Below are 27,572 nucleotides of genomic sequence, written 5' to 3' on the forward strand. Positions count from 1 at the left end.
GTGTGTGTGTGTGGGGGTGGTTGCTGTGTGACTGAGTCTCTGAAAGTGTTTGAGGCTTCCCTTTTCATACAGAAGGGGCTGGGCACAGGGAGAGAAGGGGAGGAGGAGGGATGGAGAGGGAGGAGACTGGAGGGCTGGAGGAGATGGGAAAGGGCAGAGAAAAGCGATGATGTCATTTCATTGGTTAACTCTTTCACTGCTGCCACCTTTTTACAGCTGAGCTGACTCTATTACAGAGAAAGTGGGTTTTTTAAAGAATACTTCTGTATTATTTGACGGAAAGGAAGAGACACATTTCTGCCCTGCAAGAAGATGTTAGTCGATGAGCTGCACGCAGAGCGGCACACCTGCTCCTCTGCATTGTTGGGAACTATTTTTAGGAAAGTAAGTTCATGATTATGCACAGTGTGAACCTCTGCCTAACATATCCGGATCAACAGCGTCAGTTCAGCACACTGGGACTCAAATGAAAGTATCTGCACAGAAATATGAGCACTATCAGAAATCCTTTATCAGTCCCACAGCGGGGAAACTTCCAGATTAACAGCAAGGGGAACACACACCAAGTACATCCATAGTTAGCATTTCAAAAGCTAGGTGAATATATAAAGGTGTTGTATATAATGTATGTTTTGCACAGTGAATATTGCACTATTGCTCAGTGAAGTAGCTGCAGAATATCCAAGAATGCTAGGAGTGTAAATGACATACAGATAGATAGATACATGTACAGAAAATATAAACAACAACCAAAAATATAAAGCAGGATATTATATGTAAGTGTGAAAGGTGTGGAATGTTAAGTGGAATAAATATAGAACGTACAGTACGGTCTCAGTCCAGTGATCACAGGGATAGTCTGTATGATGTGGTGGTTTTAAAATCTGACTGGATGAAGGGATCTCTTTTTCATTTATCTGATATGTTGTCTAGGCCTCAGTGTCCTCGTGATACTGGAGGAGGATGAGCTGGACTTCCCCGTCTCCCTCTAGTGGAAATCTCTCAACACTGCAACACCCATTTCTACACTGATACACATCTGACTCTCAAATATGAGATATTAATGAAGACATTTGTAAAGAAAGCTGCAGAAGGTGTTAAATAACTTGCTCTGAAGTTGTATATTTGTGTATTACATCAACTAAAACCATGGGCGTCGCCACAATATAATTTGGGGGACACACGTCCTCCTCACCTTAAAAACAAAGTCGTTTGGAACCCCCCACATTTGCCATCAAAAATATTAGTGCATGACTGAGTTTTGGTCCAGCGTCCATTCCATTGCTTCACAATCAAATCCGGTCCACTTTATCAAATAGAAATCCACTCCGCATTTTCCTGGTCCACATTTTATGTGTCCTCATAACTTGTATGAGATATTTGGTTGCATGACATTAATGTAGGGCCATATGTTGCCTCAAAATGACCTCATTCTTTTCTAATTCACTCTGTTTTTTTTAATCCTCATCTTTTGCTCTCATTAAATAAGAATAAAGTGCCAAAACAGTTGTCAGTGTCAGTCCTCTGTGTGTATTACACCAGAACATAATAGTAGTCAGCAATTGCAGACCAGGCCAGCTACAAGGAAAAACAATGAAAGATGGAGATCATTTTCAATCTAAATCATTGGTTAAATGCACCACAATGCAGGAAATTGCATCTACTTCTTTCAATATTTGAACAGATCTGAAAACTTCCTCTGATAAAAGAGGCAGTGCGGTCACACGTGAAACGGAGGTCTGTTTTTCCTATTTGCAATCACTATCATGGAAATGGTTTATTTGCCAGAAATAGGATTGGGTCCGGGGGTAGTGGCCGTGTTAGGAAAAGGGAGGAGCAGGCGGGGAAATTCAGGTGGATCTAGACAGGGAGAGCACAAGGCTAGTATGGCGAAAAAACACTTCAAAAGGCACTAACAAAAGGCTCTGTTGAAGCATGTGGGCCTGGACGTTTTTACCACTGCAGGTTTAACGACAAACTGGCGATGAGGCTGGAGATGAGAACCAGGATCTTATACAGGTGTAGGTGAGTAGTGGCAATCAGTGGGATGAGCTGCAGCTGAGGAGGTGTAGAGGCGGGAATCCAAAAGCAGGTCAGCTACGCCCAGCCAGGGAGACAGAAACAGACGGAAACAGGGAGCAGTACTGTGGATCCTCACACATTGTGCATGGTGTCTTTTATTACTGTGTTTTATTATAGATTCATATTTTATGCTTTTTGTAGTAATTCATCAATCTGGAGCACATTTTAAACACTGAGTCAATAAAGAGAAAAAATATACATCATGAATTTCTGTTAAAAGTCACTACAAGGGGAATTAATGCAGTGAAGTTGTCAGGGTTGGGGAAACAGGACCCAAGTGCAGTAACAACGTGAGGCAGGTAGGGGTCCAAGCAAAAGGCGAGATTTATTCAAAAACACTAAGCAAGGGGAACACAGGACATGAAAAACACTTCTACCTTCTGTTCATTCTCATGTATAGAGTAAACCTCTCTCTGCATTTCCCTTGCACCGTTGTGTCACTCTTTTATTTCTATTTCTTCTTGCAGTCTTTTTATGTCTTCAGTATTTATGTAGATGTTGCATTGTTGGAGGAGCCTGAGACTTCAGACTTTCATTGCCAAAACTAGGCTATAGCTATCGTGCATAGGACAAATAAAAGCCTTTGAATCTTTAAAGGGACAAGAAAGAAATCCAACACATACAAACACAGTGCATATTTGTTAGTTTGATCGAAATAAACATGAACTTATTTCAGTTTAAGATCTAATAAGCAAAGCTGTGCAAACAACTGGTGTTGTTGTCTGTTCTTCCTAGAACAGAAGAAATGTGTAGATTGCAGAGACTGTGAAAAAGAAAACCCTGGTTATAGTCTCATGGAGAGATCTCTGTTCACATCTGTATCAGGAACTCGTTAAGCTAGGAGCTCTAAAACAAACCTAAAGTAAAGACACATCAGACTTTTTGTCTACGACCTTTATTTTATGATCATATTGAGTGTATTAATAAGTGTGATAAAGTGAGTCTATAATTTCCATCATTAAGCCACTGTGGCCGCCTTCATTTGTGTACCATGCATCCAGTTATCTGATAGTGAGCAAACACCTAAAGCTCAAAGATACTTATCAACTCCCCCCCCCCCCCCCCTTTCTGCACGAGCACCCTTTGTAATCTTGCCTTTTATAGAAGATCACATTTCCATAAAACAAGAACATGCTATTCATGTCTAAGGTCCTTGCACATTCCCGTCATGCTATGCAAATGAACTTCTTGAGCAAAAGCAGAAGTGGTAATTTGAAGGCTGTGAGATGGACTGTGAGAAAGCAGAAGAAACAACCACTTCTCCTATTGCGATGTCCAGAGTTTTAATTAAAGCAACACTTGATCGTCAGCAAGTCAGAGAGGACTTAACAGAACGACTGTAGCGATGGCGGAGGGAGAGAGGAGGTGAACTACGCTTCGGTTGTGTTTAAAGTCAGCAACAATCCTCCACCTGCGGGTAGGTTCAGCTTTTTAAATACAGGATTAACAACTTCCACCTCCTGCTGCTGATGCTGAATCAGAGCCTTATCCTTGTTTGTGTGATTGATGCAGTGTTGAGTCATTTAGTCCAAAGGAAGTTGCAGTGTTGAATGTCCTGTAATTAAAATGTGAATCCAGAAACAGGAGAAATCTGCAAATCATTTGAAAGATGAAAGATGTACTTTCATTAATCCCCGTGGGGAAATTCGATCCTCTGCATCTGACCCATCCTAGTGTTAGGAGCAGTGGGCTGCCATATGTACGGCGCCCGGGGAGCAGTGTAGGGAGCGGTGCCTTGCTCAGGGACACCACGGTAGCACTTGGTCTTTCGGGACTTGAACTGTTGACCTTCCAGTCCCCATGGACTTTGCCACCACCGCCCTTTACCATGTTGTTAGAGAAACTGTTAAAAGGCTGCTTTTTAATCTGGGGGTTTTAGCTATCATGGCACATTTGCATTGATGTTCTTCAAAATCTCAAAGTTCATTATAAACGTTTCACTACAAATGAACCGAGAACACTCATCATCGCTGTCGTGCATCTAGGTTTATCGGCACCTCGTCTTATTTCAGTTTGAGTTGAATGAATATTTCTTGAACTCTTAAAAGATTCAAACTGAAGGTCTTTTGTTGAGTATTTTCATTTATATTCAGCGACTCACACTGTGACAGATCAGGAGCACCTTTATTTGAAACCAGTGAGGAAACTGCAAAGTGAGATAGTTATCTGTGTTTCCCCTTGCAGAGTCAGAGTTTCCCTTTTTCGTTGCATGGTAGAGTAAGAAATGTTCGTTTATTCGAAGCCCAGGTGTCGATTCAAAAGAAAGAAAGCAAACCTCCTCTTGTAAGTTTTAAAAGGAGTGTTTAATAAAAGGATGCAGCAGTAGGTTTTACAAAAGTTTCACAGCTGTAGCTCAATAGCCCGGGACACGCGTCCACAGGCCGCTGACTGAGTGGAGCTCATCAGTAGTTCCTGTCTGGCGGTCCGGAACAAAAGAGAGCTCGATTTCACAATACAAACACGTTTTATAGAACCACCCCTTTCCGACCATACAATAAACAACTTCAAAATAAGCCCTGCTCCACTCTCGTGCTCTCATTGGTTGGTAGCGGGGGGCTGGATCCTGTTGGCCGCTTGTCACATGGGGTTCTCCGGACTCTTCTATAGCCTGACGTCGTCGGGGGCGGGTCTTCTTATGACGTCACCGGCGCCATCTTGTTAGCGATGTCCTGAATCTCTCACAGACAATATTCTATTATGCAATCCTTCTGAGGTTTATCAGGTATTAAACAGGCAATCGTATCATTGCAGCATCAATGAGTGAGAGGTAGAGGCGGTGTGTTTAGTATGAAACTCCACGCGTCCTTCTCCCTCTACTCATATATACAATACAATATTAGCTTTATGCTATCTGAGGCTAAAAACAACATCCGGTAATACTACCGGAAGTGGACAAATATGATCCGTCCAGAAACAGTGAATTATCTTTTAATGTTCCGCTCCAATATATTGATTATTTCCAACAGTACGCTACCTGCAAGGCTATGTCCTCATAATAATAATAATAATAATAATAATAATAATTAATATATTTGTATTTCGCTTTTCTAAAAACTCAAAGACACTTTACAGAGATACAATTCATAAAAACATAATTAGAACAACACACTTTCAAAACACAACATTCATTTTCAGATTAAAAGCAGTTTTGAAAAGGTGAGTTTTGATCTGGGATTTAAACAGGATGAGGTCGGGGCAGTCACAGATGTTTTTGGGGAGGGAGTTCCAGAGGGGGCAGTGACAGGAAAGGCTCCGTCCCCCCAGGTCCAGAGTTTGGTCCTGGGAGGAAGTGAGAGGAGATTTGCATCTGACGAGCGGAGGCTGTGGCAAGGGAGTGTGGTGCTGGAGCAGGTCTGTGAGGTAGGAGGGGGCCTGGTGATGGAAGGCTTTGTGGGTGAGGAGAAGGATCTTGAAGTGGATGCGTTGTGGGACGGGGAGAGCCAGGGGAGGTTCTGCAGGACAGGGGTGATGTGGTCACGGGAGCGGGTGTGGGTAAGGAGACGGGCAGCTGAGTTCTGGATGTACTGGAGTTTGTTGAGGAGTCTGGATGGTATACCACAGAGGATGCTGCTGCAGTTCTCTAGTCTGGGTGGTGTACCACAGAGGATTCTGCTGCAGTACTCTAGTCTGGATGGTGTACCACAGAGGATTCTGATGCAGTACTCTAGTCTGGATGGTGTACCACAGAGGATGCTGCTGCAGTTCCCTAGTCTGGATGGTGTAGCACAGAGGATGCTGCTGCAGTTCCCTAGTCTGGATGGTGTACCACAGAGGATGCTGATGCAGTACTCTAGTCTGGATGGTGTACCACAGAGGATGCTGCTGCAGTTCCCTAGTCTGGATGGTGTACCACAGAGGATGAGGAAATCAATCATCATAAGGCCATGTTTCTGCCATATCAAACAAAGAAAACAGCCTTTAAAGTCCTTCCATTTATTTAGTTAGTGAAAGGGACAGAAAGTGGGATATTTGTCCTAAAGAGGCTGTAACTTTGAAAGGTAACACTCTACATTTGGTCAATTAATAGGACTTGTATTTCTCGTTTAGACTCAGCAGGACATTGGCGCTGTAATCACTTGGCTTGTTGTCTGGGGATTCTCTGTGTCCTTTTGCTGGGTGGCATCATCGCCGTCTGCGTCTACCGTAAGTATACAGAACAGGAAGTGCATTATCTCACACTGAAGGCATAAGACGGACCTTTAAGAATATGAGCAGTGGTTTTATCTGTGTGTAGTATTTGATATCAGTCATGTACATGCCACAGTAGAACAGGGTAGAAAGTATTACTATGATCACAGTGATGACGTGTTTGTGCAGGCTGACATGGAGGTAGCATCCCAAAAGGTCCATTGAGAAATCCAATGGGAGTTTTCCATCAATGCATTGTGTGGTTTTCCCAAATGAAGCAGAATTAGCAATCAAAAAGCACGTGTTGGAGACTTTTCATATACTGTAGCACCGTTAGTGGGAAAAACAGACAAGAATGCATGGGAATAACTTAAAGACAAGTCATATTCTATATTGTCTGTCAGTCTACTATCAAATTGTCAAATGTCTTTCATGGTAGCGAGCCTCTGTGAGTTTATCCCACACACACTCCCCACACACGCTTACTAGTTCACCAAATAGGCGGCAGAAAGACTTCCCCATTTCACTCCTTTTGACCTCAAACCACAGTGACAGGCTGTTTCAGGCAATGTGAAACACTGATAGGTGTGAGAATTGGAGGAGTCAGAAAACACTTTGAGACGGATTGAGACATCTTTAGTTTTCTGGATTTGTTGAAACTGTGAGACTGACAGGAAAAAGATCCAAAAGTTGCATTATCACTGTGAATAAGAAGCTATTTTCATTTTGCAGTTCCTATATTAAACCATAAGAGCGATTCAGACCAGTTCAAAGATAACTCCACCCTACTGACAAACGACATCAAGATCCTCAAATTAGAAAATCAAGTCTAGAGTAAATTGCAGAGACTGTGAAAAAGAAAACCCTGGTTATAGTCTCATGGAGAGATCTCTGTTCACATCTGTATCAGGAACTCGTTAAGGTATGAGCTCTAAAACAAACCTAAAGTAAAGACACATCGGACTTTCTGTCTACGACCTTTATTTTATGATCATATTGAGTGTATTAATAAGTGTGATAAAGTGAGTCTATAATTTCCATCTTTAAGCCACTGTGGCCGCCTTCATTTGTGTACCATGCATCCAGTTATCTGATAGTGAGCAAACACCTAAAGCTCAAAGGTACTTATCAACAACTCCCCCCCCCTTTCTGCACGAGCACCCTTTGTAATCTTGCCTTTTATGGAAGATCACATTTCCATAAAACAAGAACATGCTATTCATGTCTAAGGTCCTTGCACAGTCACGTCATGTTATGCAAATTAAGTTCTCAAGCAAAAGCAGAAGTGGTAATTTGAAGGCTGTGAGATGGACTGTGAGAGAACAGAGGAAACAACCACTTCTCCTATTGCGATGTCCAGAGTTTTAATTAAAGCAACACTTGATCGTCAACAAGTCAGAGAGGACTCAACAGAACGACTGTAGCGATGGCGGAGGGAGAGAAGGAGGTGAACTACGCTTCGGTTGTGTTTAAAGTCAGCAACAATCCTCCACCTGCGGGTAGGTTCAGCTTTTTAAATACAGGATTAACAACTTCCACCTCCTGCTGCTGATGCTGAATCAGAGCCTTATCCTTGTTTGTGTGATTGATGCAGTGTTGAGTCATTTAGTCCAAAGGAAGTTGCAGTGTTGAATGTCCTGTAATTGAAATGTGAATCCAGAAACAGGAGAAATCTGCAAATCATTTGAAAGATGAAAGATGTACTTTCATTAATCCCCGTGGGGAAATTCGATCCTCTGCATCTGACCCATCCTAGTGTTAGGAGCAGTGGGCTGCCATATGTACGGCGCCCGGGGAGCAGTGTAGGGAGCGGTGCCTTGCTCAGGGACACCACGGTAGCACTTGGTCTTTCGGGACTTGAACTGTTGACCTTCCAGTCCCCATGGACTTTGCCACCACCACCCTTTACCATGTTGTTAGAGAAACTGTTAAAAGGCTGCTTTTTAATCTGGGGGTTTTAGCTATCATGGCACATTTGCATTGATGTTCTTCAAAATCTCAAAGTTCATTATAAACGTTTCACTACAAATGAACCGAGAACACTCATCATCGCTGTCGTGCATCTAGGTTTATCGGCACCTCGTCTTATTTCAGTTTGAGTTGAATGAATATTTCTTGAACTCTTAAAAGATTCAAACTGAAGGTCTTTTGTTGAGTATTTTCATTTATATTAAGCGACTCACACTGTGACAGATCAGGAGCACCTTTATTTGAAACCAGTGAGGAAACTGCAAAGTGAGATAGTTATCTATGTTTCCCCTTGCAGAGTCAGAGTTTCCCTTTTTCGTTGCATGGTACGCTACCTGCAAGACTATGTCCTCATTGTGAAGCTGACAGTTTTAATGCACTTTGAGGGAAAAACTGTGAACTTTTGAAGGAAATCAATCATCATAAGGCCATGTTTCTGCCATATCAAACAAAGAACACAGCCTTTAAAGTCCTTCCATTTATTCACCATGCTGCTATCCTTTCCCCTTACAGCAAACAGAGGGGAGGAAACTGTGTACGGAGAGGTGAAGGTGCAAAATGAAACGAGGATCAAGAGTAAGTTGTAGGAAAAAAGTATTCAGGTGTTTCTGCAACTGGGAGTACTACTGCTGCAACTACTACCTTACCATTGCAACTCCTATTACAATGGACTGAGTTTAAAGGTGCTATAGTTCATATCCTTTCTCTAGGTGCTTTGTCAGTAACCCTCATGATGTCACGATGTAACAAAGCTGTTAAAGGTTGGGAGTGTGCATCGTGACAAAAGCCAACGTTTTGCAGACCGGGCATCGTGGTCTTGTGAAAAAATGATGGTCGCATGCAGGAAGCGGCACTGACTGTCCTCCTGTTAGTTTTTGACATTGCTGATAATAAGAGTAAATATGAAGGTTACATTTGAAGCTTTAATCAATAAATAAAGTTATTGGGCTTCTTTTTATCAACTCAGATTTGTTAGAAATGTTTTACATTTTAAAAGACTGAATTTATTTGAACATATATATTTGATACGTACAAAATAAGACCAGCAGAAGTTTAATCTGTGGGCCATATTCATTATACTTTTAGAATTTGTAGAGGGCCGATCAAAATGGTCTGCGGGCCGTAGTTTGGACCCTGGTCTAAACAATGTGTTCACTACTCTTCAAGTGTGCCCTTAAACAACAGTCAGGTGCCTGCTCAAATGTTGGAGCATTTCTCGCCGCCCTCGTGTTGATTCAAGCCATTTCTCATACTGTGTAACTGATAGGAGACCTGATGTACTTCCTCCTTCTGTACTGTTTTCCACAGTTTGACTGACTAGTATAAGGTTAAAGCATCTGAGAGTTAGAGGAATTAAATTGGTATCCTTTCAAGTCTTTTGTGTTATACTTTCCTTTAAAGATGCATTACCAATACACTGTGTGAGCAGTTAGTGAAAGGACAGAAGTGGGATATTTGTCCTAAAGAGGCTGTAACTTTGAAAGGTAACACTCTACATTTGGTCAATTAATAGGACTTGTATTTCTCGTTTAGACTCAGCAGGACATTGGCGCTGTAATCACTTGGCTTGTTGTCTGGGGATTCTCTGTGTCCTTTTGCTGGGTGGCATCATCGCCGTCTGCGTCTACCGTAAGTATACAGAACAGGAAGTGCATTATCTCACACTGAAGGCATAAGACGGACCTTTAAGAATATGAGCAGTGGTCTTATCTGTGTGTAGTATTTGATATCAGTCATGTACATGCCACAGTAGAACAGGGTAGAAAGTATTACTATGATCACAGTGATGACGTGTTTGTGCAGGCTGACATGGAGGTAGCATCCCAAAAGGTCCATTGAGAAATCCGATGGGAGTTTTCCATCAATGCATTGTGTGGTTTTCCCAAATGAAGCAGAATTAGCAATCAAAAAGCACGTGTTGGAGACTTTTCATATACTGTAGCACCGTTAGTGGGAAATACAGACAAGAATGCATGGGAATAACTTAAAGACAAGTCATATTCTATATTGTCTGTCAGTCTACTATCAAATTGTCAAATGTCTTTCATGGTAGCGAGCCTCTGTGAGTTTATCCCCCACACACTCCCCACACGCTTACTAGTTCACCAAATAGGCGGCAGAAAGACTTCCCCATTTCCTCCTTTTGACCTCAAACCACAGTGACAGGCTGTTTCAGGCAATGTGAAACACTGATAGGTGTGAGAATTGGAGGAGTCAGAAAACACTTTGAGACGGACTGAGACATCTTTAGTTTTCTGGATTTGTTGAAACTGTGAGACTGACAGGAAAAAGATCCAAAAGTTGCATTATCACTGTGAATAAGAAGCTATTTTCATTTTGCAGTTCCTACATTAAACCATAAGAGCGATTCAGACCAGTTCAAAGATAACTCCACCCTACTGACAAACGACATCAAGATCCTCAAATTAGAAAATGCAAACTTGACGAAGGACATCAACAATCTGACGCTCCAGCTGGGCAACCTGACAGAAGCCTATAATGTCTCAGAAAGTAAGGTCCAGAACCTGACAACAAGTAACCAGGAGCTGGAGACACTGAAGAAGAACTTGGAACAGCAAATACAAGACATGGAGACAAACTGGAATAACCTCAACCTCAGTCGAGCTCAGTGGAGCATCAATGCCTACTGCAAACAACCTGACAGTAAGTTCTGAACCCATTAATGAGGAACAATAACAACAACATTAATATCAGAATGCAGTGATGTTGATTATTGATTGGACTCTGTTGTTTCAGAGGATAAGTGTCAACCTTGTCAGACAGGCTGGATACTCACTGAGTCCAGCTGCTATGCGTATAATAACCCTGATCTTTCTAAATGGAAAACCTGGGATGCAGCTCAGTCAGACTGCAGAGAAAGAGTTCAGATCTGGCTGTGGCACATACTGCTGCTGAAAAGGTAAACCCATTAATATGACACCATTTTATAAGTAACAGTGTTTCTGTAGAGCTGGACATACTTTGAGTCCTTTGGCTATAAAGTGTTTATTAGAGTTTAAATATCTGAGAACTGTTTCTCTGTTTTCCAGGAAGCTATCAAGAAAAACAGCATAGGAACTAAAGGATACTGGATTGGTCTGAGAGTTGTAAAAGGGAGATGGCAGTGGGTGGATGGAAGTGCTCTGACTGATAGGTAAGAGACACATCACTAAACACTTTGAATTATAACATCTATCAGCCTTTATCTGAACCTCATGTTCTTCCCTCAGCTCCTGGATAGCAGCTCCTGCTGACGGTCAGTGTGCAGTGTCTGTAGGAAACACAGGATGGTCATCAGTGAGCTGTGATACAAAACAGCAATGGCTCTGCCAGAAGAAGGCTCTATCTGTTTGAACAGAGCAGTCATACTTGAGAAGGTTCCTGGAGACTCTTTAAAACAGATGAATTACATGTGGGATTATACCAACAGGCCTATACATGTCAGATTATATTGAATCCTACTTCAAAATAAAACAAATCCCAAACATTTACAGATATTGTACCTTGTCAAACAAAACAGTAAGAAATAAAACAGTAATTTTATAAACGTTTCATAAATGAATACAAACAATACGACACAGAAGCTAACTAATATATAATGTGGATATTTTAGATCCAGAACCCTTTAGTCTCACTTCATTTCTATAGGGCTTGCAAAGTGATGTATTCCCTTATCATTGTGATGGTGTTGTTAACAGTCTGGAGGTTAAAATAGTTCTTATGATCTGTGTTATTAGAGATGCAATGCTTAACCTCTGCAGATTAGTGTAAGGACTATGGAGCATGTGACTGTATTGCTTCTAATGTCCAACAGAGGACGCTGCATCACGTGTTCTCAATACAACGCTCCAGAGTCTGCTTCAATAATCACTGTGATTTTGTGGAAGTCCCCCGAACTGTCTTTGTGCATACACTTTATAGGAGAAATGTGTGTGTGTGTCAAAATGCGATGTTCTATGAGAATGTGGACCCAAATAAGGTGAGATATGGTCTTTTTCTTACTCATCCCTGGAGGTCTTCTGACATAGTCGAGAGGTTTGTTCTACAACCTCCTGTTGTACCACATCACTCTCTGCACTCTCTATGACCTCAGAGAGTAACTAACTGTATATGAACAGATTCAACACACCACAAAACCAAACAGGAACCAATAGTAGTTAGAAATTGATTCAAGTAAACTAAAAAAAAATACAAAACACAGCAGTTCACTTTTATATAATGTGAGTTTATCTGAAATAATTCATCTTTAGCATCTTTTTTTTCATGGCTTTTAGAATGAATGCTGGTTTGCACATTTAGAGGGTTTCAGTGTTAACTGTGGCTTTGAACATTGTTATACTGCATTGGGTTAAAATGGTTTTTGGTCGTGGCTTTTATATTCATTTTTAAAGAGGTCAATCTTAAGATCTGCAGATTACTAAAAGGAGTTTGTGGTTCAACGTTCAATTGTTGCTGTTAAATGTCCAACAGAGGACGCTGCATCACGTGCTCTCAATACAACGCTCCAGAGTCTGCTTCAATAATCACTGTGATGTATTTACTGTGTTCCTGTGCAGCTCACAGAGAACTGCTATCTATCTATATCCCTATCCGTGAGCAAGTGCTTTACTCTGTTGTCTCCACTGAATAAATGTGCTGCCACACGTTGTTGTTGTTGTTGTTGTTGTTGTTGTTGTTGTTTTCTTAATAAGAATTCAGAATGCTTTAGTTTAAGTCAGGAGGAACGATCTTAATCACGATGCTGAAACGTGTTTCTGCTGATCTCCTCCCACCGCAGAAATAAGAATCTCAAAGACCTGCTGGTCCACACAAAACTTAAGGACAACAGTGTCCGGGCCAGGGAGGCGCCTCGAATGTCTGAGGTTGGTTTCATCCGCCTCCCCCACCTTTCTCACCCATTTTCCCAGCTCGGAGCTAACCTCGGGCGGGCCCTGCAACCCACAACCAAGACCGCAGTGTATGCCATCAGGTGCAGGGCCGGCCATAGGCTCTATGTGGGGGAGACGCAGCATGAGATCAGCCTCAGGATAAAGCAGCACTTATACAGGATCAACGGCGGTGAAGGTACGAGCGTTCTCTACCTTCATTTTAAACTCCAGGCCCAAAGAACCTCCAGTCGCTGGGCCTGGAGAGCAGCGGGAGCTGGACCACGGCGCAGAGACGAGCGGCGGAGAGGAGGTGGATTCATCGCTGTCATGATCCGTGTTTCGTATCTGTCATGTCTTTGTGTTGTGTTTCATTTTGAAATGTTTTCCCCTCTTCTGTCATGTTAAGCTTCACTTCCTGTCTGCGTTTCCCTCCTGTGCCTGATTGCGTTATTGTGTTCACCTGTTGCCCCTGTGTTTCTCCTCCCCCTTCCAGCTGTCTCTCGTCTTGTGATTACCCTTGTGTATTTAGTCCCTGTTCCCCTTTTGTCTGTTGTTCGGTCGTCGTCATTTCTTCCCTGATCTTGTCCATGATACCTGCCTGTTCCTGTCGCCCTTCATGTCTGGAGCTAAGTGTTTTCATGTCCTGTGTTCCCCTTGCTTCGTGTTTTCATCAACAGCTTTTGAATAAAGCTCGCTTTTTGTTTTTGACCCTTACCTGCTTCCCCTTGATTTACTGCACTTGGGTCCTGTTTCCCCAACCCTGACAATCGCCTCAAAACTATAGACCCCACAGGCCTCAATGAAAAGCTCCAATGATGGATCCACCTCCTTTTATCAGACGGTTATTTTAAATCTCTGTTAAACAACCTTTAGTTTTAAATGATTTCTAATCTTTTTAAGACTTTTATCTGAACAGGTTCCTCCTGGCCTCCCGATGACCCCCTCTCTGTGGTGGTGGTAAACCAGCAGATCCACCCTATTTTACATTCCCTTATTTATTATACATCAGTGAAGGGGACTGCTTTTAACTGGTTTTAGCTTTCTTAAATGAAATATTGAATTATTTATATTTGGTTTTTATCTATACATTATTTATTGTTGTATTACTAACACTAACAGCACTTTTTATAACATGTTAAATATGTTTACTTACATAAATACCTGACTGATATTTATTTATTACTTTCCACTGTTTTTTATTCCTGTTTAATGGATGTTGGAGCCTCCCACAGAGAGTCATCTTAAAACCATTCTTTTAATACAGTATTTTAAACACCATCGATGTGTGTCCCATGCCTCACCTGCACCCCTCCCTAGACCTTTACCTGGGTTTTAAACACTTTTAGGGACACCGGGTTGACTTTATTTTAAGACAGTGTCCCTCCCTGTGTGATCCTAACGTGTGTATTTTATATTGTATATATCTTATACTCTATATATTATTTTTTACACATTCTTATTTATATGCAGTGATTTTAACAGCACTTATTTTATAAAGCACTTTTATTATTTATTATTAATTAGTTTATTATTTATGATTTAATACTAATCTTACCCGCATGCTTATTTTAAACAAAGGCAACATGGAGTCTTTTTAGCCAGATGTTTTTAGCCTACTTACCAGGTCTTTTACCCGAGGCTGTGGGACACACCAAAAACCCTCGGGGGGTCAGGAGACCAGTTTTTACCCCGCCGTACACGCTCTGTGCTCCAGTTACTGCTCTCTTTGTACACAGACCAAACTATTGGTTTTATTACAGGAGTTTTTAAAAAGGTTTCTAAACGCAAACATTTTTACCAGAGAGCCCGTGCACCACGGCGCTCCCCAAAACCCTAACCCTAGCTCTGTGAGCATCATACCTTTCCTGTCTCAGCGGCTGGTAATGACAGCCCCATCACAGGAAGGGGGCTGCAGGCCCCAGTCTCCCCACACATGACAGGAGGAAGGATACCACCACAGACGCCAGGTTTCAGCGTTCTAGCACTCTCCCTTTCAGAGTTGAATGAGCATCATGTTTCTCTCCTGGTTATAACCCTAACCCCAACCCTGACCCTAAACATGGACTATGAACTAACCCTGAAACCTTCAGGATAAACCTGATAACACCTAAACATGACGTTAGTGAAATAACTGAACATGGCAAAATGAGCAGGCTGAGTGTGATGTTTCAGAATAAGTACTTTGTGTTTCTGCTACAGTTCAAGTGCACGTTGTCTACCACTGGTTACCACTGGTTACCACTGGTTACCACTGGCCTTGTTTGGTGGTCAGAAACAGAACACCGCCCAAACATATTTTGACTTCAATGCAACACCACAGAAAAAGACTGAAGCCACATTTAATAAAGATAAAATACACAGTGTGATAGTTCCTCAAAGACCCTGACACACCAATCCCACAACCCCAATGTTGGGCTGTCGATCAGCTTCTGTCCCCTTCCACTTCCTGTCCCTCTCTTCCTTCCCCATCTCTGGATCTCTGCTGCTGCTGATGTTGAGAGAGAATGCATATTGAGGCCTGATCTAATTTTGACTCATCTTCATTCAACATGTTTCACCATCATGATTAAGATCGTTCCTCCTGACTTAAATTAAAGCGTTCAGAATTCTGATTAAGAAAAAGACAACAACAACAACAACAACAACAACAACAACAACGTGTGACAGCACATTTATTCAGTGGAGACAACAGAGTAAAGCACTTGCTCATAGATAGGGATATAGATAGATAGCAGTTCTCTGTGAGCTGTACAGGAACACAGTAAATACATCACAGTGATTATTGAAGCAGACTCTGGAGCGTTGTATTGAGAGCACGTGATGCAGCGTCCTCTGTTGGACATTAGAAGCAATACAGTCACATGCTCCATAGTCCTTACACTAATCTGCAGAGGTTAAGCATTGCATCTCTAATAACACAGATCATAAGAACTATTTTAACCTCCAGACTGTTAACAACACCATCACAATGATAAGGGAATACATCACTTTGCAAGCCCTATAGAAATGAAGTGAGACTAAAGGGTTCTGGATCTAAAATATCCACATTATATATTAGTTAGCTTCTGTGTCGTATTGTTTGTATTCATTTATGAAACGTTTATAAAATTACTGTTTTATTTCTTACTGTTTTGTTTGACAAGGTACAATATCTGTAAATGTTTGGGATTTGTTTTATTTTGAAGTAGGATTCAATATAATCTGACATGTATAGGCCTGTTGGTATAATCCCACATGTAATTCACCTGTTTTAAAGAGTCTCCAGGAACCTTCTCAAGTATGACTGCTCTGTTCAAACAGATAGAGCCTTCTTCTGGCAGAGCCATTGCTGTTTTGTATCACAGCTCACTGATGACCATCCTGTGTTTCTTACAGACACTGCACACTGACCGTCAGCAGGAGCTGCTATCCAGGAGCTGAGGGAAGAACACGAGGTTCAGATAAAGGCTGATAGATGTTATAATTCAAAGTGTTTAGTGATGTGTCTCTTACCTATCAGTCAGAGCACTTCCATCCACCCACTGCCATCTCCCTTTTACAACTCTCAGACCAATCCAGTATCCATTAATTCCCAAGCTGTTTTCCTTGATAGCTTCCTGGAAAACAGAGAAACAGTTCTCAGATATTTAAACTCTAATAAACACTTTATAGCCAAAGGACTCAAAGTATGTCCAGCTCTACAGAAACACTGTTACTTATAAAATGGTGTCATATTAATGGGTTTACCTTTTCAGCAGCAGTATGTGCCACAGCCAGATCTGAACTCTTTCTTCTGCAGTCTGACTGAGCTGCATCCCAGGTTATTCGATCAGAAGGATCAGGGTTATTATACGCATAGCAGCTGGACTCAGTGAGTATCCAGCCCTTCTGACAAGGTTGACACTTATCCTCTGAAACAACAGAGTCCAATCAATAATCAACATCACTGCATTCTGATATTAATGTTGTTGTTATTGTTCCTCATTAATGGGTTCAGAACTTACTGACAGGATGTTTGCAGTAGGCATTGATGCTCCACTGAGCTCGACTGAGGTTGAGGTTATTCCAGTTTGTCTCCATGTCTTGTATTTGCTGCTCCAAGTTCTTCTTCTGTGTCTCCAGCTCCTGGTTACTTGTCTGTCAGGTTCTGGACCTTGCTTTCTGAGACAGTATTGGCTTCTTTCAGGTTGCTCAGCTGGAGCGTCAGATTCTTGATGTCCTTCGTCAAGTTTGCATTTTCTAAGCTGAGTTTTTCGTTGTTTGCCAGTAGGGTGGAGTTATCTTTGAACTGGTCTGAATCGCTCTTATGGTTTAATGTAGGAACTGCAAAATGAAAATAGCTTCTTATTCACAGTGATAATGCAACTTTTGGATCTTTTTCCTGTCAGTCTCAGTTTCAACAAATCCAGAAAACTAAAGATGTCTCAGTCCGTCTCAAAGTGTTTTCTGACTCCTCCAATTCTCACACCTATCAGTGTTTCACATTGCCTGAAACAGCCTGTCACTGTGGTTTGAGGTCAACATGTACTAAGAAAGGAGTGAAATGGGGAAGTCTTTCTGCCGCCTATTTGGTGAACTAGTAAGCGTGTGTGGGGAGTGTGTGTGGGATAAACTCACAGAGGCTCGCTACCATGAAAGACATATGACACTTTGATAGTAGACTGACAGACAATATAGAATATGACTTGTCTTTAAGTTATTCCCATGCATTCTTGTCTGTATTTCCCACTAACGGTGCTACAGTATATGAAAAGTCTCCAACACGTGCTTTTTGATTGCTAATTCTACTTCATTTGGGAAAACCACACAATGCATTCTTAAAGGTCCGTCTTATGCCTTCAGTGTGAGATAATGCACTTCCTGTTCTGTATACTTACGGTAGACGCAGACGGCGATGATGCCACCCAGCAAAAGGACACAGAGAATCCCCAGACAACAAGCCAAGTGATTACAGCGCCAATGTCCTGCTGAGTCTAAACGAGAAATACAAGTCCTATTAATTGACCAAATGTAGATTGTTACCTTTCAAAGTTACAGCCTCTTTAGGACAAATATCCCACTTTCTGTCCCTTTCACTAACTGCTCACACAGTGTATTGGTAATGCATCTTTAAAGGAAAGTATAACACAAAAGACTTGAAAGGATACCAATTTAATTCCTCTAACTCTCAGATGCTTTAACCTTATACTAGTCAGTCAAACTGTGGAAAACAGTACAGAAGGAGGAAGTACATCAGGTCTCCTATCAGTTACACAGTATGAGAAATGGCTTGAATGAACACGAGGGCGGCGAGAAATGCTCCAACATTTGAGCAGGCACCTGACTGTTGTTTAAGGGCACACTTGAAGAGTAGTGAACACATTGTTTAGACCAGGGTCCAAACTACGGCCCGCAGACCATTTTGGATCGGCCCTCTACAAATTCTAAAAGTATAATGAATATGGCCCACAGATTAAACTTCTGCTGGTCTTATTTTGTACTTATCAAATATATATGTTCAAATAAATTCAGTCTTTTAAAATGTAAAACATTTCTAACAAATCTGAGTTGATAAAAAGAAGCCCAATAACTTTATTTATTGATTAAAGCTTCAAATGTAACCTTCATATTTACTCTTATTATCAGCAATGTCAAAAACTAACAGGAGGACAGTCAGTGCCGCTTCCTGCATGCGACCATCATTTTTTCACAAGACCACGATGCCCGGTCTGCAAAACGTTGGCTTTTGTCACGATGCACACTCCCAACTTTTAACAGCTTTGTTACATCGTGACATCATGAGGGTTACTGACAAAGCACCTAGAGAAAGGATATGAACTATAGCACCTTTAAACTCAGTCCATTGTAATAGGAGTTGCAATGGTAAGGTAGTAGTTGCAGCAGTAGTACTCCCAGTTGCAGAAACACCTGAATGCTTTTTTCCTACAACTTACTCTTGATCCTCGTTTCATTTTGCACCTTCACCTCTCCGTACACAGTTTCCTCCCCTCTGTTTGCTGTAAGGGGAAAGGATAGCAGCATGGTGAATAAATGGAAGGACTTTAAAGGCTGTGTTCTTTGTTTGATATGGCAGAAACATGGCCTTATGATGATTGATTTCCTTCAAAAGTTCACAGTTTTTCCCTCAAAGTGCATTAAAACTGTCAGCTTCACAATGAGGACATAGTCTTGCAGGTAGCGTACCATGCAACGAAAAAGGGAAACTCTGACTCTGCAAGGGGAAACACATAACTATCTCACTTTGCAGTTTCCTCACTGGTTTCAAATAAAGGTGCTCCTGATCTGTCACAGTGTGAGTCGCTTAATATAAATGAAAATACTCAACAAAAGACCTTCAGTTTGAATCTTTTAAGAGTTCAAGAAATATTCATTCAACTCAAACTGAAATAAGACGAGGTGCCGATAAACCTAGATGCACGACAGCGATGATGAGTGTTCTCGGTTCATTTGTAGTGAAACGTTTATAATGAACTTTGAGATTTTGAAGAACATCAATGCAAATGTGCCATGATAGCTAAAACCCCCAGATTAAAAAGCAGCCTTTTAACAGTTTCTCTAACAACATGGTAAAGGGTGGTGGTGGCAAAGTCCATGGGGACTGGAAGGTCACCAGTTCAAGTCCCGAAAGACCAAGTGCTACCGTGGTGTCCCTGAGCAAGGCACCGCTCCCTACACTGCTCCCCGGGCGCCGTACATATGGCAGCCCACTGCTCCGAACACTAGGATGGGTCAGATGCAGAGGATCGAATTTCCCCACGGGGATTAATGAAAGTACATCTTTCATCTTTCAAATGATTTGCAGATTTCTCCTGTTTCTGGATTCACATTTCAATTACAGGACATTCAACACTGCAACTTCCTTTGGACTAAATGACTCAACACTGCATCAATCACACAAACAAGGATAAGGCTCTGATTCAGCATCAGCAGCAGGAGGTGGAAGTTGTTAATCCTGTATTTAAAAAGCTGAACCTACCTGCAGGTGGAGGATTGTTGCTGACTTTAAACACAACCGAAGCGTAGTTCACCTCCTTCTCTCCCTCCGCCATCGCTACAGTCGTTCTGTTGAGTCCTCTCTGACTTGCTGACGATCAAGTGTTGCTTTAATTAAAACTCTGGACATCGCAATAGGAGAAGTGGTTGTTTCTTCTGCTTTCTCACAGTCCATCTCACAGCCTTCGAATGACCACTTCCGCTTTTGCTCAAGAAGTTCATTTGCATAACATGACGTGACTGTGCAAGGACCTTAGACATGAATAGCATGTTCTTCTTACATGGAAATGTGATCTTCCATAAAAGGCAAGATTACAAAGGGTGCTCGTGCAGAAAGGGGGGGGGGGGGTTGTTGATAAGTATCTTTGAGCTTTAGGTGTTTGCTCACTATCAGATAACTGGATGCATGGTACACAAATGAAGGCGGCCACAGTGGCTTAATGATGGAAATTATAGACTCACTTTATCACACTTATTAATACACTCAATATGATCATAAAATAAAGGTCGTAGACAGAAAGTCCGATGTGTCTTTACTTTAGGTTTGTTTTAGAGCTCCTAGCTTAACGAGTTCCTGATACAGATGTGAACAGAGATCTCTCCATGAGACTATAACCAGGGTTTTCTTTTTCACAGTCTCTGCCATTTACACATTTCTTCTGTTCTAGGATTTATCCCACACCAGTTGTTTGCACGGCTTTGCCTATTAGATCTTAAACTGAAATAAGTTCATGTTTATTTCGATTGAACTAACAAATATACTGCCAGGCCACAAAAAAGTCCCCAGCCTGTGGGGGGCCATGCTATGATCTGGGGGGCTGCAGTTGGTCTGGTCTAGGTTCAGCAACGTGCTCAAAGAATGAGGTCAGCTGACTCCCTGAATATACTGAATGACCAGGTTATTCCATCCATGGGTTTCTTCTTCCCTGATGGCACGGGCATGTTCCAAGAGGACAATGCCAGGATCCATCGGGGTGGGGGTGGGGGTCGGACACAGGGGCAGAGGCAACGGCGAGGGAACTCCGGAGGACGACGAGGTAGCTCCGGAGGCCGGAGACAGGGGCAGAGACAGGGCCGTAGAGCATGGCGGGGGAACTCGGGAGGACAACGAGGCAGCTCAGAAGGACAGCCTGGAAGGTGGTGAGACAGCTCCAGAGGACCGGCTGGAGGACGGCAGGCTGTAGGACGGGCTGTCAGAGCACAAGTCGGCAGGACATGAGCTGTTGTCGGCGGGACCCCGGTTGGGACTGGCGTCTGGGGTACACCAGAAGAGGCAGGAGATGGCTTCGGCGGGACCCCCAAAGAGGTAGGAGGTGGTTTCGGCGGGACCCTCTGTATTAATGGCATAGGTGGGACCACCAACAGGACATGAACTAGAGTCGGCAGGACAGGAGCTTGAGTCGGCGGGACCCCCGACGGGACATGAGCTTGAGTCGGCGGGACCCCCAGTGGGACATGAGCTTGAGTTGGCGGGATCCCTGGTGGGGGCAGGTGATGGCATCGGCAGGACCCCCGACGGAGCAAGTGCCACAAATACTCCACAAGAGCATCCTCAAAAAGTACTGCTGGGTCCATTTTTGGTTGTTGTACTGTCGGGGTTGGGGAAATAGGACCCAAGTGCAGTCAAACAAAGGGAGGCAGGTAGGGGTCCAAACAAAAGGCGAGCTTTATTCAATTCAAAGCTGTACTTTCAACCAAGAAAAACCTCACCTAGACTAACCAGGGGACACGGGGACACCAGGAACAGGAGCAGACAGAAGGACGGACAGGAACAGGCAGGTAACATGGACTAGACCAGGTGGGAAACGACGACAACCGAACAAGGAACAAGACACAGCTGGAGAGGGGAGGAGAAACACAGGGGCAACAGGTGAACACAATGACATAATCAGGCACAGGAGGGAAACGCAGACAGGAAGTGAAGCTAAACATGACACAAGAGGGGAAACATTTCAAAATAAAACAGGAAACACAAAACAAGGATCAGGACATTCAGTTAGTCTTTGACGAAATGAAATAAACTTTTCTTTTTGTACTTTTGTGTCGAGTCGTGCAGATGAGTCACGTTCCTGAAATATGTTGCAGCTGTTACAGAAGAATGAAGTAGTTTCTACCTGAATACTGTTAGGTATCTGGTGAGTTTCTTCATCACCTGTAACAATCTAACAAATATAGTAAGTGGAGTGGAAGTATAAAGTAGTAAGAAATAGAAAATACTCAGTAAAGTAAAGTTCATCAAAAATGGCTGCTGGATCTGGAGGGCGGTCTGAAGGGACAAAGTGTTTGTCATTGTTCTCTTTCATCTTGCTCGTCGACGTTGTCAGTCAGTTTGAATCGAGCCAAATATGGTCAAAGCTGTTCGAGAAGTTGTAACACGTCAGACTCTGAGGAACATTAAAACATGGTATCATAACCTCAGAGCAGAAGTTCAGAGAAGAGCGTCCCATCAGAGCAGACGCTCTCCCATCAGCCTCAGGACTGCAGCAGGACTCCAACCTTTCTCCAGGATGAACAGAAGAGCACAGCAGGAAATGGGTATTTGAATATATTCTAATTTGAATGTGTGAGAGTAAAGCGCTCTGTACGGTGTTTGTTACGTCTACATGTTGTGCTATTGATAATGTTTCTGATGCTTGACCACATCTTAGCAACAAAGGGTTTCAAATACCAACATTTATATCAAATCTGATCTTTAAAAGTATGATCTTTGTTTGTTTGTCGTCAGGTTTTTAGTTTCAGCAGAAAGATATGTGTTTGTGATGTTAGAAAAGAAGTCAGCGTGAGAACCAAACCGTTCTCTGAGTGGTTTTTAGTTCTGCTTTAGCTTTTTGGTTTTTTTTACCTGAGATGATGTTTTGCTTTGAGTTAGAATTATCAGAATATTTCAACTAAATTTAAACTTTACAAGGTTCTCAGTTTCCTGTGTATAAGTACAGTGGTGATTTCTGCTTCTGATGCTTTACAGTATGGCAAAGTATTTTATAAGTTTGAGTTTTATTGTGAAATCCACGCTTTGTACATTGGCTCTTCCTGTGTGATCAAACTATTCTGGATAAAACTGCTTTTAAATATAATCGATGTGTTTGTCTCTCAGAGGAAATTGAAGAAGCAGAAGCTGACTCTGCACCAAAAGGCGCTGTGGATAGACAGAGAACCCGTCCAGGTGCGAAATGAACACAGTTAAATGTTGTTAAAGATGAGACTCACTTTAAAATAATGAAGTTAAATGTGCATCAATAAGATATTGTTGTCTGTATTCATTCAAAGCATATTGGACTGTGAAAGGACGTAGGATAGATCATTTCCCTGAACTCTTATTTTCAGGACAGAGGTCTTTTCCTCTGATAGCCGTGTGTTGGCTCGTTCTGTTAGCCATCATGGGCCTTCGTATCTACTGTGAGTATCTTCTGTGTGACTTTCACTTCAGCAGTTTGTATTAAATGTGACCCGAAGCTCTGCAACCAACATTTCCCCTCTCGTTGCTGCCACAACTCTGAAATAGCAGCCTGAAGTGTGTATTTAGGGTGAAGTGTGAGTGAAGGTGTTAGCTCTATATTTTGCACAATGCAGTGGTTTGAACAGTCAGAGCTCCTGTCAGATGTCTACATTATAAAGGAAAGCAGTCGCTCTGCCTGTCATCTCTCCAAATGCAGTTAGCTCTTTGCTAGCTTGTTGCTGCTGTTGCGAAGTTATATGTCTGTGGCTGACATGTTCCTATGGTTCTCTTATTCAAAGGACAGGTCTGTCAGGGTCAGGGAGGGGTAAAATTAGGACCCAAGTGCAGCACAAGGAGGTGGAATACCAATTTCAGCAAAAAGCGTGCTTTTATTATAAAAAGCCGTTACAAATACAAAGATGGGAAATCCGGGACATGAAAAATACTTCACTTGGTACGTGAAGGACGACAACGCACTGACTAAGAACACAAGAGAAAGCAGGACTAAATACAAAGACACTAATCACAACACAAGCCACAGCTGGGGAGGGGGGGGCAGAAACAGGAGGGCAACAGGTGACAACAATGAGACAATCAGACACAAGGAAAACCAAAGACAGGAAGTAAAAGTACACCAGACACAACGGAGGGAAAACATTTCAAAATAAAACAGGAAACTGAAACACAAAACAAGGGTGTTGACAGTCAGACGCTCACATGTACATACAGTGTTTGTCAGGTGTATCCCCCCCCCCTGTTTATACTGGCCCTGTGCAAAGATGCATTAGAATCTTTATTTTACGACATTTGAAGACTTGAATAACAAACCGCCGACATCATCATCATCATCATCTTCAGGTAAAGTTTTGAAATATCATCGTGCACAGAACAAGGCAGTTGTTCAGACGTTCATATGTGCGTCTGACTGTTGTTTTAAGATAGACTCAAACATATGAACCTTTCCTTTAATGTCTATTATGAACATTAAAACACTCAGAGACAAAAGCCTTACAGCCCAACCCCCTCCTCTGTCTGTCTCTGTAGTGACCTCTGAGCTTTCTGAAAACAACACCAAGCAGACTGCAGAAATCCAAAACTTGAAGTCACGAATCCAGGAGCTGGAGACCCAGAAGATAACCCTAACACGGCAAATAGAAGACATGGAGACAAACTGGAATAAGCTCAACCTCAGTCGAGCTCAGTGGAGCATCAATGCCTATTGCTTGGGAAATAAGGGTATGTTCTGATCCTATTAATGAGGTCACAATTACTATATTTTTACAATGCAGTGATGTTGATTATTGATTGGACTCTGTTGTTTCAGAGAAAACGTGTCAACCTTGTCAGGAACACTGGTTACTCAGTGAGTCCAGCTGCTATGAGTATCATAACCCTTCTTTTTCTAAATGGAAAACCTGGGATGCAGCTCAGTCAGACTGCAGAGGACAGAGTTCAGATCTGGCTGTGGCACATACTGCTGCTGAAAAGGTAAACCCATTAATATGACACCATTTTATAAGTAACAGTGTTTCTGTAGAGCTGGACATACTTTGAGTCCTTTGGCTATAAAGTGTTTATTAGAGTTTAATGTTTTTACTGTATATATATATAGATTTCAACATGTGAACCCATCGTTAAATATCTGTTATGAGCCTGTAAACACCCACAACATCCTCAGAGCCCGACACCGTCCTCTGTCTGTCACTGTCGTTACCTTTTCCATTTCTGAAAATCAAACCACCTGCAGAAATTCAAAGAGCAAAACAACCACATTAAATCTGAATTTTAGTTGTAGTTTTTTCGAGGGATTTGTTTTTGTGTTGACCGACAGAACAAAAGCATCCAAGAGAAGCGCTTTTGAAAAAACAGAATTGCATTGTCACTATGATTGAGGAAGATATTGGGTTTTCTTCAGTTGATACAGTGAATCATGAGAGAGAACAGAACCAGCTAAAAGAAATCTCAACTCTACTGGCCGTCAATCGCAACCTGACAAATATCATCAACGACTTCAGTTTTGAGAATCAAGCTAATTGGGATTTAGAAAGCAAGGTCAAACACCTGTCTGCCAGAGTCTGGGAGACAGGTACAACAGGTACTACACCCAACCCTGAGCTGGAGAGACCCAACCAACCTCTGACAACTCCAAATCAGGCGCAGACGACTGTCCTCTGGAGCTGGATACACCAAACCAGGTGCTGGAGACCCAGAAGAACCACGCAGACGACTGTACCCTGGAGCTGGAGACCCAGAAGAACAATGCAGACGACTGTACCCTGGAGCTGGAGACCCAGAAGAACAACGCAGACGACTGTACCCTGGAGCTAGAGACCCAGAAGAACAACGCAGACGACTGTACCCTGGAGATGGAGACACCAAACCAGGAGCTGGAGACCCAGAAGAACAACTTCACAGAGTACAGACAAGAGAATGACGACATGGTGGTAGCTCAACATCAGTCGAGCTTCCTGAAGCATAAGGAGTTGAGGAGGTAGCTCGATGACTATATCACCAGGGCCTTGCATATTGAATGCAATTATTCATTTCCTAATTATTTGTTCTTTGGGATTTGTTCAAATTGTTTTTCTGCTGCAGGACGACGCTCTTCCTCGTCTTCTTCTTTACCAGAGATCCAATGTTGAAAATGTACAGATGTGTGACATGTGATATTTGTGCTTATGCATGGCCAACAGAGGGCGCTGCCTTACTTCATCTCAACAGGAATGCTCCGGGGTCTGCTTCAATAAGGCTGTGATGGGTTTAGTTGTGCAGCTGATTGTTAAACGCTATCTCTCTTTACTCCTAATCAGTGGCGGCTGGTGGAGTTTTCTCCAGGGGGGGCTATAACTCCAAAATGTATTAAAGACATGTACTAAGGTATCAAACGAGTGTATTTACATCAATGAAAACAACAACAACAACAACAACATTATAGATAGATAGAAGTGCAAAGAGAAACAAGTGCGATATACAGAGTATGTGCAGTATATGCAGTTAAGAGTGATTATGTAAAGATAAGGGCAGTATAAAGAGGTGGGAATAATTGGCATAGTATAAACAGATGTAGTATGAACAAATATACAGATGTGCTGTATTACTATACAGATGGCCAATATACATATATAATAAATATCTATCTATCTCTATATATATCTCTATCTCTCTATCTATCTCTCTGTGAGCAGTGGGATGTGTATGTCTGTTGTCACCAGTGAATACATGTGCTGCCATTCATTGTTGGTTTGTCTTTTTCTTGAGAACATCAGTAGGCTTTAAACTATCAGGATGTCAGGCCGTAATATTCAGTCACACTTTCAACACCGGCACCAGCAGAGCTCCAGAGTCGGACAGGAAGTGGCATTGAGAGCATTTTGGGGACTAAATCTATGTTGTTGGGGCCTATAAATCCAGTGATGTGTGACTTTTAAAACCCTCTCAAAGGGCCACTCATTTCTAAGTTATTTAATATTGAATAAATACCATTTAGTGTTCTATTACTGGAACAAGTCTTCATGATATCCCCAAAAACAATTTCAACACAAAAATAATAATCGTCACCATTTTCAGTAATTTGTTGTGAATGTATTTTCCCTCTTTGGTCTCTTTTTCCGCCCCTCTGTCAACTCCCTGCTTCTAGGTTTCATGTCCCTGTTTACAGTTTTGTTAATGTAAAGACTATCCGTATGAAGGGAGCTCAGGTAGCCTATACCTGCCCAGCGTTTATATTCAGAGCATAGTCTTTACTGCCGTGAGATGGCTTTGAAAGGGACCTGCAGCACTCTGTTGTTCCCATTTCTCTGTCTGTCTTTAAACACGGTTGAAACAATTTGGGAAGTATCAACATGACATGAGAACACAAGATTAAAAATGTGCCATCTCCACCTCGAAGCAGAAGTCTACTAAACCGTCACATCAAGCGAGACACTGTCCTTACAGCTTCAGCAGGACTGCAGCAGGACCTCTGTTCAGGATGAAGGGGAACACTATGAAGGATATGGGTATTATAAGAATATTCCAGAGTGTGTGTGTGTGTGTGTGTGTGTGTGTGTGTGTGTGTGTGTGTGTGTGTGTGTGTGTGTGTGTGTGTATTTGTAAGTCTCTCCTCCCTCGTTGCATAT

General features: G+C 42.2%; 3 protein-coding genes across 6 annotated transcripts in view; 2 read left to right on the forward strand and 1 right to left on the reverse strand.

Annotated features, from left to right (window-relative positions):
- The first annotated feature begins 7,225 nt into the window (after positions 1-7,225).
- Positions 7,226-12,351, forward strand: LOC134862292 (C-type lectin domain family 4 member G-like). The gene is given in 8 exon segments (XM_063880144.1): positions 7,226-7,709; positions 8,692-8,754; positions 9,712-9,807; positions 10,522-10,842; positions 10,936-11,052; positions 11,055-11,098; positions 11,229-11,332; positions 11,409-12,351. Coding segments are annotated over 8 exon segments (942 nt in total). The 5' UTR covers positions 7,226-7,636; the 3' UTR covers positions 11,533-12,351.
- Positions 12,352-15,701: 3,350 nt separating this feature from the next.
- On the reverse strand, positions 15,702-20,185 carry LOC134862293 (C-type lectin domain family 12 member B-like). Its single transcript, XM_063880147.1, is given in 8 exon segments — positions 15,702-16,462; positions 16,539-16,642; positions 16,773-16,936; positions 17,030-17,163; positions 17,165-17,348; positions 17,903-17,998; positions 18,959-19,021; positions 20,002-20,185. Coding segments are annotated over 8 exon segments (942 nt in total). The 5' UTR covers positions 20,075-20,185; the 3' UTR covers positions 15,702-16,338.
- A 1,567-nt stretch (positions 20,186-21,752) lies between these two features.
- The window catches only part of LOC134862260 (uncharacterized), a 14,958-nt gene continuing 9,138 nt past the window's right edge, over positions 21,753-27,572 (forward strand). Inside the window, exons 1-6 of one of the 4 annotated variants that reach the window (XM_063880061.1) lie at positions 21,753-22,553; positions 23,113-23,181; positions 23,343-23,414; positions 24,499-24,690; positions 24,779-24,942; positions 27,347-27,452. In XM_063880061.1, coding sequence (XP_063736131.1) covers positions 22,364-22,553; positions 23,113-23,181; positions 23,343-23,414; positions 24,499-24,690; positions 24,779-24,942; positions 27,347-27,452 — 793 coding nt within the window. In that variant the 5' untranslated portion in view covers positions 21,753-22,363. The remainder of the gene's footprint in view (positions 22,554-23,112; positions 23,182-23,342; positions 23,415-24,498; positions 24,691-24,778; positions 24,943-27,346; positions 27,453-27,572) is intronic. The other 3 variants (XM_063880063.1, XM_063880062.1, XM_063880064.1) reach the window with 3 other exon arrangements.

Source organism: Eleginops maclovinus, chromosome 3 (assembly GCF_036324505.1).
Source record: "Eleginops maclovinus isolate JMC-PN-2008 ecotype Puerto Natales chromosome 3, JC_Emac_rtc_rv5, whole genome shotgun sequence".
Classification (NCBI taxonomy): Eukaryota; Metazoa; Chordata; class Actinopteri; order Perciformes; family Eleginopidae; genus Eleginops; species Eleginops maclovinus.